Below are 11,882 nucleotides of genomic sequence, written 5' to 3' on the forward strand. Positions count from 1 at the left end.
ATTTTGACTTTCTTTCTGATATATTTGCCTTTAAAAAGCATTATTTTTTTCAATTTCAGTTTCATGTTTTGACCTTTTTGAATTAATAAATTTACTTTTCTCAGATTTTGAGCCTTTAAACTTATCTTTTTCAACTTTTTAAATTTTAATAATCATCATTTATCATCGGTGCTACTTTTTTTCATATTTTATTACTGGTGAAATGAGGTTGACTGTTTATGGTTAAAAAGGTGACCTTGTTAGGCCCTCAGGTTAGACCTGAATCCAGAATCCGGCCCCTGCTGTGACTGAGTTTGACACCCCTGCTCTTAGGTAAGGCCTAAATTCAGAATACGTGATTGGCTTTCACAATCCTGGCCTAAATAGTCCGGCCTCAGGACGTCTCATTGGAGCAAATCTGGTCCGGACTCAGTCTGAGTTTGACACCCCTCCACTGCAGCATTGTCCTGCACTTAGATTCATATTTCTTACGACTATCAAGTAATCAGCCCTTTCTTACACAGCATAATCATTCACCATTCATTACAATAGTTTCCAAAGTGCCCAGTGTACTGTTGGGGTCCAGTATTCTGACCAAAGGTACGTTCACTCCTGTCTCTTGGAATATCTTATTCTGCAGAGTCATGGCCAACATGGAGTCGATACCCAGAGCACACAGAGCTGAGTCAGCATCCAGCCCATCCACCCCAACATTGCTGATGTCACTAACAATTTTTCTCACACTTTCATGTGTAGAAGACAAACTCTGAATCTTCAGTTCACTCCATGCATCACCCTTTAGCTCAGTTTCCACCAAAGCTGACAGCCGCTCTCTGAGAGATGCATTCTGGGAAAGAACATGAACGTGAAGATTTCTGAAGTTAAACTTACAGATGACTTGTTGTGGTCTGTTAACGAGGAGACACCTTTCAAGTGCCTTTTGAATGTCACACACATCCATTATCATCATCCCTTTGGCCTCCAGGAACTTTTGAAAATGGTCTTTGTTCAACAAGAGGCCAAGATTCAGAGGACCCCAGTTGATAGACTGTCCAGAAAGTCCCATGTTTCTCCGGTAATGACAGAACAAGTCGAGGAAAGAATTAGCCGCTGCATAGTTGCACTGGGAGGCGTTGCCGATGAAGGAAGAGATGGAGGAGTAGCACACAAAGAAATCCAGTTTGTTGTGAAGGGTTGCATAGTGGAGATTTAGAGCCCCACTCACTTTGGGTTGTAGAACCTTCCAGAAGAGGGACTGATCAAGGGTTTCAATCAGCCCATCGTGCAGCACTGCAGCGCTGTGAAACACTCCTTTGATTGGACGTGATGGGAGTCTTTGCTCAATCTCTGAGATCGCATCTTCTACCTGCAGAGACACAGAAACATCACACTGGATGTTCATGATCCTCACCCCATGTCTTCTTTGAAGGACTTCCACTTGAAACTGCAGTTCATCTGTCAGAGTTCTTCTTGATAGCGTGACAATGCAGCCTCCACCATTACTGGCGATGAACTTTACCGTCTCCAGTCCTAAACCAGAGAGCCCTCCAGTGACGATGTACACACAGTTTTGGTTGAAGAGCTGACCAGGACTCATACGCATGGGGATATCAGACACCGGACTATCAGAGGTTCTCAGAACAATCTGCTTCACTGTCTTTGTTGTGAAGTAAGATTCCTGGTCTGCGTCATTTTGAAGGTCTGGCTGGAAAGTCTCACTTTTCAGAGGTAGTGACCTGGTATCAAACCCTAAAGATATGAGCCAGTTAGAGATATTCCTGCTCTGTTCTTGCAGATTAGCTCTCTGAAGGACACGCTTCACATCGAGTTTATGCACATGCACATGTTCATTCTTCAATGCAAACACGTTTGCTGTGATTGAAGCTGACACATGATCACTACATACAAAAACAACATCTCCAGTGATGTCACATAACTGTTTCCAAGACTCATTGAACGGTGGAAGAAAAACGAATGCATGGTATTGATGAACATGTCGCGGATCTCCCTTTAAATGTGACACAGAGGAAACATTCCAACCAGACCTGTTTGCTGTCAGAGCCAGAACTTTCACCAGAGCAGAGGCAGGGTCGGAGGACATGATGACCAGCTTTCTGTGCTGTTGCTTTGCCCGGGACAGAATCCCCTGCAGGATCCCCCATGCCAGTATGTAGTAAGACATGCATGGCATCTCTTTCAGGAAAGGAAGTCTCTTTATCACGTAGCACACATCTTCAGGTATTATCATCTTTGAGGTGGCGGCAACTGGATAACAAGACGCGATATGATCTCCAACTCTAAGATCGTAAACGTCTTTTCCAACAGCTGTGACGACACCACTGAAGTCCAAAGCCAGTAGTTTGTGATCTTGCGATGTGTGCTTGTTCCAGTACAGAGCCTCGCCGTAGTTCAAATGTGAGGTTGTGACAGGAAAGTAATCTGATGAATGCACACACACATTTGTTAGCTGAATCTCAACAGAATTCTCTTGGAACGGATTTATATTTTTGCCAAAGGGGGAGGCTGACAACTGAGCCATTCTGTAAGGATCTGCTGTCTGGACAACAAAGTCGCTCTGATAATCTGAATGTGTAACCTCTAAACATAAAGCCCTGTCCATAAATGGCGTTCGCGCTATTCTTGTTGTCGATGCTCGCCCTTCGCTGATTGTGACCTCCTGCTGTTTGCAAATGTTGATCACTCTGACTAGTTCTTGAAAGTCTTCGGTGGTCAACGAATTAAGATCGATCAACTGAAAAGAGAGACTTGAAATCTCTGCGGCACACGCCCTTATCATACCAGACAGCACGAAGCCTGCGCTGATGCGGTCCACGTTTGTTTCTGTCGATCTATAGGTTATGACCCTGACAGAGCAGGAGCGTTTGCTCGCCTTCAAGGCCAAGACAATCTGTCGAAACTGCTCGCAGCAAGTCACCAAGCTGTTCAACAGCTTCTCAGATGGCAAGTGGCTGAGATCCTCTACACCCCAAATGAAGAGAACATTCTCCAAATCCAGACTAGAGCTAAGTGAGTGGAAAACTACATTTTGAACTTGGTCTGCCGTCCAATTCTGTCTGCTCTCCACAAACACTGACTCTGAGTGTGCATATGGCCGGAGTCCTATAGCAATGCCAAGTTTGTCTTCAAAAACTATCGCCTTCATTTGATGATTTGGTGCGTCTGTCTTGTCTGGAACTTGAACAGTTGCATTATGAAAGAACCACGACTGAACAATATCTGAGCAGTTGTCCAGAAAGGATATCCTCACCCCCTTAAGTTCCACCAGTACCCGACCTTCTGGATTGGAAAAGCAACCACATACATCGAGAAAATCTTGAGCTTGTTGAGCGGCTCGCAAATACATCACCATTTTTTCTTGCAGAGGTCCTGATATGGCTACACGATCGATGGCTGAAGGGAATCCTTGTCTAGCTGTTAGACAGCCAAAAGCCACCACAGCGGTCATCTGCAAGAAGTAGTCCAACAGAACAGGGTGGATGCTATGCTCATGAAGGTGTCCTAAAAGTTCCTCAGGAACTTTAATAGCTGTCACTGCTTCCTTGAATTCATCTCCAAAATAAACATCATCAAGCTGCTTGAAGACAGGGCCGTATTCAAATCCTGCTTGAGAAAGGGTTGAATAAATCTCCTCTCTCCTCATCACTTGCTTGCACCTTTGGAATATCATGTCAAGACAAACGCTTGGTTCTTCCAGTAGCCCCTGGCCGTCTGTACTCCTGTATGTGCCTGAGGCATGTGTTGCAACTGAAGACTGGATTTTAAATGAAGTCTCATTGTTCACATTTTCAAATATCACTCTCAGCTTATGACAGTTTGAGGACAGAGCGAGCACATTCTCAAATTTGATGCTGAGCCAGAGCAAGGATGCAGGCTTCTTTGGCTTTAAACTTGCAGTCACTGAAGCCAAGGCGAGTTCAACGTATAATGCTCCTGGCACAATGGGAACGCCATTGTTTTTATGTTCCCAAAGATACGGCATCGTTTCTAAGGATAGATTGCACCTGTACTCTTTGCTACCTTGCTTTATTTGGGATGCAAGCATCTGGGGAGGAACGTCCCATGAATCTTTTCTCATGGCTTCAAAATCCAGTTTGTTTTTTGTGTTGTCAAACTGATAGACTGGGAAAGCTGTGGGAAATATCTTATCACCACTGTAAAGCTGAGGCAAATCCACATTGATGCCCATTTCAAACAGTTTTGCCACAGTAGATAAGATCGTGTCATAATCTCTTTTTGGCTGGACAGAAGGAAGAACCTCGGTGTTATTCCCCAGTGTCTCGTGTATGTATCTTTGAAGAGTCCTACGTGGTCCAATCTCTACAAAAACCATATTTCTCTTTGCCTCTTTGGAGACAGCTTGCAGTGCTTGTTCAAATGAGACAGGCTCTCGGATGTTCCTTGCCCAGTACCTGCCAGTGTTGAAGTCACCATGTGAAGAGCTGTATCCAGTCACAGTAGAATAAAGTCTGCACTCCTTCTTGTTGGCAGCCAGGGGATCAATATTCTCCTCGATGGCTTTTAGAACAGGATCCATCATGTGGCTGTGGTATCCTGCAGGGACATCCAACTCATGGAGGAAGATATTTTCATCTCCAAACTCAGTCTTCAGCCTCTGATGGAGGATGTTGATGGCGTTTGCATTCCCCGACAGAGTGCAAGACTGAGGGCTGTTGTATGCCGCGACGCAAATGTCCCCAGAAAAGTCCAAAAGATTCTCCAGAACCTTTTCCACAGCTACGTTACTAACAGCAAGCATTTTACCCCCTGTGACCTCGGCCTGAAGAGTACTGCGGTGGTACAACACTTTCACAGCATCCTCAAGGGACAAAACACCAGAGCAGTGAGCAGCAGCAACCTCTCCAACAGAGTGCCCAAGCACGGCATCAGGTATGACCCCCCAGTGCTTTAGGAGAGCGGCAATCCCAACCTGAATTGCAAAAAGAAGAGGCTGTACAACATCCGGCCTGCTGAAATCAACACTGTCATTGCTACCAGAGAGCCACTGACTGATGTTGATGCTCTCATGGTTCTGGAAGTGATCCTGAACTTCTCTGACCTTGTCTCTAAAAACAGGGAACTCTGCCAGAAGCTGCTTGCACATACCCCTGTAGGCAACCCCATTTCCACAAAACACAAAGACCAACTGGATGTCTGTCTTTGTTGGCTCAGCCTTTGCTTTCAAGGCAGATGTCAACTGACACTCTAGATCTGAGAGGGAGGATGCTAGGAAGGCCTTCCTGTATTTGTGTCTTGAATGAGTCCGTCCGCATGCTGAAGTGTAGGACAAAACATGCAAGTTAACAGTTTGATTTCTCCTAAGTCTCTGTTTGGTATCAGCAATCAGAAGGCCATATGATTTCTCAGAAGCTGCAGATAGTACGAAGAGTTTGGGGCCATTTTCTGGAGAATTAGTTGGGACGTTTGTTTGTTCGTACTCTCGCACAATCACATGTGCATTTGTGCCACCAAACCCAAAGCTGCTGATGCCAGCTAACTTCTGCGAAAACCCATTTTTCTCCCATTTTTCAGTTTTAGATGGAATACTTAAACTCAGAGCTTTGACATCTATGCTTGCACTTTCTTCTGAGAAGAAAACAGTTGGAACAATAGTCTCATGTTTCATCATTAAGAGTACCTTAATGAGTCCGGCCACTCCAGCGGCCGATTCTGTATGTCCAATGTTGCCCTTCACAGATCCAATGAGGAGTGTCTCTGAACCACGAGCTTTGGCTTTAGCAATGACGTTTGAGATGCTTCTTGCCTCTGTTGGGTCTCCAACTGGGGTTCCAGTCCCGTGTGCCTCTATGTACTGGACATTTGCAAGATCAGATTCTGAGTAGATTCTGCGCAGGAGGACCTCTTGTTGTGACGGGGAAGGTTTGGTGATTGGAGTTACAAAGTGGCCATCTTGGTTGATGGCTGTTTTGCTGATGATACCCCATATTTTGTTGCAGTCTTTTATAGCCTTTAAGAGAAAAAGTCACACTTTTAGTGAACAATATCCTGTATAAACTGTTTCTAATGACAGAAGTTACTAAAAAATAGGGCTAGACAATTAATCGCTAATTAGATTAAATTACAACATGGCCTGCAGCAATTTATAAATCGCACAAGTTGAAATATTTCTTTAACTTGAAACGTGTCAAAATACCTGTTTAATAAATCAATTTTTTTGCAGCAGAAGAGATTTTATGCACATTATGCAAACATTCAAGTGTCATTTTTTAGAATGGTTTACAAAAATCCTTCTTTTTGTGTTTTATGTTTGTTTTATTAATCAGAATGAGTGACATAAAAATGATAATGCCCTTAACCCAGTGTTACTCAACCCTGCACATACAAGAGCCACAATCTAACAATCTAAGTGGTGAAAAGTGGCAATAAACATTAGTTAAAGGTGGCAAAAATGGTCAAAATGCAGCAAAAATGGGTGAAAAAGGGATGAGAATGGGGAGAAAACGTGATAAAATGGTCAGAAAGTAGAAAAAATGGGTGAGAAGTGACAAAAAATGAGTTACAGGTTTCAAAAAATGGTCCAAAAGAGGCAAAAAACATGGCAAAAAAATGTGTGAAAGTGACTTAAATGGGCAAAAAGCAGTCAAGACTGGCAAAAATGGGCAAAAAATAGGAAGCAAGTGGTATTTATTGGCAAAAGGTAGCTTAAATGGGCAAAATGTGGCAAAAATGGGATAAAAGTGGAAAAAATGGGGAAAAGGCGGCAAAAAGACATTGCAAAGTGGCCAAAAAAAGAAAAAGGGGCGAGGTTTTGATTTTGTCAATAAACTACTAAAGATTGACTTAAGAACAATTTCATATTAAATCACAATATTGGGGGAAAAAAATCACAATTAGATTACTTTTGCTAATCTTCCAGCGCTACAAAAAAACGTGATTATTTTCAATACTTACATTTTTCAGAGGTTTTAGGAGAACTAGACCACAGCCCTCCCCTCTGCCATAGCCATCTGCTCTACTGGAGAAGGGTTTACTGGTTCCTTCTGGAGAGATCATCTTGGCCTTGCTGAGAGCGATAAACACTCTTGGCTCTATTATGCAGCTCACACCTCCACACAGAGCCATTTCACAGTCTCCTGGTCGAAAAAACATAAAATGAAACACTCTTATTTGACGTTCAGTATCTATTTGTTTATGATATGGGGGAGAGGGAAACGAATACCTTGTTTTAAAGCCTGGCAGGCTAAATGTACAGCCACCAAAGAGGAAGAACAGGCGCTGTCAACGGATAAAGAAGGGCCAGTGAGGTTAAAAGTGTAGGAAACTCGATTGGCCGCCATGCTCATCGCTGTTCCAGTTCCATTGTAGTGGTTTATTGAGGACGCACTGTTACTTCTGAGCATTTCATAATCTCTGTTCATGAGACCTGCAGCATCACAGAGGCAGTATGTTGAACGTTTGTTTCATTAAACTGAAACTGAATGGATTTGTTTTTGTGCTGATGTAGAGAAATATCCATTACCGATGTAAACTCCAGTTCTGCTTCCACTGATGGCTTCCAGTGACATCCCTGCATCTTCTAATGCTCTGTATGTACACTGCAGCAGGAGTTTCTGCTGAGGGTCCATGAAATCAGCCTCAGCTTCAGAAACGCCAAAAAACCTGTGATCAAACTCATTAAACCTACGAAAAAAGGACAAATCTACCATAAGTAAAGCATCTTCCAGAGGAAAGACTAGCACAGGGGTATCAAAGTGTGTGAGAGTGAGCCTCCCCTAAGAGAAAATTATTCATTCGGTGGACCCCCACCCACATTAAGATCCAGATTTTAAAAAACTTAACCATATTTTCAACATTTATGTCAAATTTTAAATATTTTTAACATTTTTCTATCTTTGATATTTTGGTCTGCAAATGTTCTTAAACATCCATTTTCCTGGTAATCAGTTATTTGGTTTCAGTAATGAATTTATTACCAATACTGTCTGATTATTCTGCTCTGATAATCCTTAAAGCAGCGTTACTCAACCAAAGAGCCAAACTGTTGAAAAATACCTCTGCAAGAGCCACAATCTAAGAGGTGAAAGTAGTAAAACAGCCCAAAGTAGCAATAAAAATACGTTAAAGATGGCAAAATGGTCAAAAAGCAGCAAAAATGGGTGAAAATGGACAAATAAAAAGTGAAAAAGATGGGATGGAAGTGACAAAAAAATGAATAACAGGTGGCAAAAACAAGTCAAATAAAAGTAAAAAAATGGGTAAAAAGCAGTCAAGAGTGGCAAAAATGGGCAAAAAGTAGGCAAAAAGTAAATGAAATGGACAAAAAGTGGCAGAAAAAAAGTGAAAAAGGGCAGAAAATTGGAAAAAAGTGGTAAAAATGGGCAAAAAGTAGGAAAAAAAGTGGCATTTAATGACAAAAGGATGCTAAAATGGACGAAAAGTGTCAAAAAATGGTATACAGGGGCAAAAAAGTTTCCCTTTTTTAAGGTTTTCTTGGGGAATAATATTTAAAATGAAGATATCAAAGAGCCACTAATAATCAGACGTTGAGTATCACTGCCTTAAAGTTACTTGAAGTTTATTCATTTTGCTCCGTGCACAGCCGAAGTTGGTGAAGCGAATCACTTTGTTTTCTGGTTTATGGTTCCTCCCCTGAAGCTCTGTGGCGCCCCCCAGGGGAGGCCTGCCTCACACTTTGAAAACGCTGGACTAACAGTGTATTTCAACGCTTACCCTTCTATCAGAGCTGCCTTGGTTGTCTGTATTTTTCCTGGTTTGCTGTCATCAGAGTCGTGCCAAGTAGCGGTGTCAAACCTTTCTGCTGGAATATCCACAACACAGTTCTTTCCCTCCAACAGGACCCTCCAGAAACTCTCCAGCCCCTCGCCTTCAATGACACATACCACAGTACCTACAGTTAACCATAGAAAACAAGAAATGACAACTCTGAAAAAAATCAAAATGCAAGTTTCACCTCCTGGGAAGTTGCATCCAATCCCAACTACAGCCACGCCGTCCTCATCATCCTCCATGGTTCCTTAGAAATGGTAGAAAAACCGTTCTACTGGCCTTATTCTAAAACCAAGACTAAACTTGCAGCCTCTCCTGACTGCTCAGTTGGAAATAGTTCTTCTGCACCTGCCAGCCTTTATAAGCTTTGAGCCGAGGGTCAGTGAGAAAGGACAAGGGGACACAACGATGTCTGGGCTAGCTTCATCTGGAACTAAAGACACTGATTACAGGTTAAGAGCATTTAAAAGCAGCAGCAGTGTGTTAGCTTTGTTCTGGTTTCAGATTGACTAAAGGGCAGTGTTTAGGGAGAATCTGGTCAGCTTCTCACATGTCTGGATTGTAACCTGAGGTAAAAAATACTAGGGATTAATATCACACACACACACACACACACACAATCATTCCACCAGTATATCAGAACCAGCACAACAGTTGATTTAACTAGGGATGAAAGATTTTGGAAAAATATCTAATTTGGATTAATTTGACTGACACTGAAAATCTGATATCAGTTATTGCATTATAGGGCAGGGGTTCTCACCCTTTTCAGCCTGGGACCCCCAAAATAAAGGTGCCAGAGACCGGGGACCCCCACTGGACCTGAAGGAGGTTGAACACAGCCGTGAACATTCAAGAATAGTCATGTGGAGACAAGGCTGCCCATAAGGGGGTAAAGGGGAAGGTTTTCAGATCCAGCCACACTGGGGGCCAGCAAAATCGTGGTCCATTGGGAAGTTAAGCTTAAAATGAAATAACTTTTGTCATAAATATATTTAAAATGAGTAAAAGACGTTGCTTAAGTTAGTAAGTAATGGCAAAAAATGATGGAAAAGGTGTTGAAATTGGATTTTTAAAGAACATAAATGGGTTAAAAGTGGCAAAAATGGATTAAATTGGCAGGAATGGGTACAAAAAGTGGTAAAAGTGGATTAAAAAAGTGGCTGAAATGGCTTTAAGGTGCAAAAAATTGAGGGAAAGTAGGTAGACTGGGATGAAAAATTAATATAAACTGGCAAAGATAGGTTAGCTGTGGTTAAAATGGGCAAAAAGGGGCGTAAAAAGTGGTTAATAGTGGCAATAATGAGGCAACAATAGGCAGAAAGTGGCAACTAAAAAATTTAAAGTTTTAAAAGTTAATTCATGAGAAAAAAATACATGACTTTAAAAGCAGCAATGTGCCTGAACCCTGGATTAGAAGTTTCTTGATTTGATTTTTTGCTTTACACTGTAAAATTATGATTTTAAAAATCTTAAATTTTTGAGCTCCTAATGTAAAAATTTAAGATTTTATAAACTCTGAAATAATTTTCCCCTGTTAATTCCTCACCCTTGAAATTTTGAAATCTTGTAAATGCAAGACTTTATAATCTCAATTTTTTTTTTTTTTGGGGGGGGGGGGGGGTCAAATTGATTGATTCTTTTGACATCTTAAACCATTTCGCTGTTTTTTTGCCACTTTTCTGAAATGTTTTGCCACATTTTATCCATTTTTGCAACATTTTTGCCACTTTTCTCCCAATTTTGTTTTATTTTGGCTGTTTTTTAACTCCATAATCCCTTTTAACCCCTTTTTACCACCTTAATGCAACTTTGCCACTCTATTTCGCCACCTTTTTTCCAATTTCACCCACTTTTGCCCAATTTTTACCTTCTTTATCACTTTTAACCTATTTTACTACTTGTTTTTCCATTTAACTCTTTAGGCCACTTGTAACCCATTTTTGCCACTATTTCGACACTTTCAACAAGTTTTTGCCAATTTTAACCCATTGTTCAGCCAGTTTTTTAACCATTTTTCACCCATTTCTGACTTTGTTTGGCCCACTTTTGCCGTCTAAATCTGGGGTGTCAAACTCAGCCACAGCAGGAGCCGGATTCTGGATTCAGGTCTAACCTGAGGGCCTAACAGGGTCAGGATTTAACCAGAAACTGTCAACCTCATTTCACCAGTAAGAAAATATGAAAAAAAAAAAAAACTAAAGCACTGATGATAAATGATTCTGACATTTAAAAAGTTAAAATGATCAGTTTAAAGGCTCGCAATCTGAGAAAAGTAAATTTATTAGTTTAAAAAGGTCAAAACGTGAATTTAAAATTGAAAAATAATGTTTTTAATGGAAAGTATAATAGAAAGAAAGTCAAAATCATGAGTTTAAAAGGTCAAAATATGAAATAAAATTTGTAATCATGAAATTAAAAGTCAAAATATAATTTTCATAGTATGACATTTTTGAAAATGTCAAACTATGGGATCATGAAGTCAAAGTTTGGAGTTAAAAGTATGAGTTAAAATACAAAATAATTGGTTAAAAAGGTCAAAATATCACTTAAAAAATAGAATTATGAATCTTAAAGCTAAAAATATTACATGGGACACCAAAATTATGAGTTGAAATGCTGACAGTATGAAAGAAACAGTCAAAATCCTAAGTTTGAGTCCTAATTATGAGATGCAAAATTGAAAATATGAAATTAAAACACAGTTAGTTTCTTTTCCCACATTCCTGACTTCTTATCTAAATATTTTTACTCCTTACTTTTCCAGATTTTGTGACTTAACAAGGATATCTTAAATCATCAGGATAAGTTCACATTTTTATACTTGAGGAAATCTGCAGACGTCAGACTGATGGGACAGTTAGAACAGAAATATGAGATCATCTTGTGGGCCGGATTTGGCCCTCGGGCCTTGAGTTTGACACCTGTGGTCTAAATGATCCCCCAGTTGTCTGGGCCCCAGAAAGCTCTCCCCTTTATCTCCCCTTATAGGCCACCTTGACTGTAACGTTATTTAAAAAGTCTGTTTTGCATCGATTTAAATATGGCGTGCCTTTGGTGAAAAAAGTTTGAAAACCACTGCCATCAGGCAACAGACACACTGCCCCCAAGTGGCCACATGAGTACATTCCATCCCA

At 41.0% G+C, this 11,882-nt stretch overlaps 1 protein-coding gene across 1 annotated transcript; it reads right to left on the bottom strand.

The window, feature by feature from the left end:
- Positions 1-508: 508 nt before the first annotated feature.
- On the bottom strand, positions 509-8,987 carry pks1 (polyketide synthase 1). The gene is made up of 6 exons (XM_041813877.1): positions 8,930-8,987; positions 8,689-8,842; positions 7,478-7,638; positions 7,178-7,381; positions 6,910-7,091; positions 509-5,965 (listed from the first exon to the last, which is right to left on the bottom strand). The coding sequence occupies exons 1-6, from the start codon at positions 8,985-8,987 to the stop codon at positions 509-511; spliced, it is 6,216 nt and encodes a 2,071-aa protein (XP_041669811.1).
- Between the last annotated feature and the right edge of the window lie 2,895 nt (positions 8,988-11,882).

This window comes from Cheilinus undulatus, linkage group 19, assembly GCF_018320785.1.
Source record: "Cheilinus undulatus linkage group 19, ASM1832078v1, whole genome shotgun sequence".
Taxonomy (NCBI): domain Eukaryota; kingdom Metazoa; phylum Chordata; class Actinopteri; order Labriformes; family Labridae; genus Cheilinus; species Cheilinus undulatus.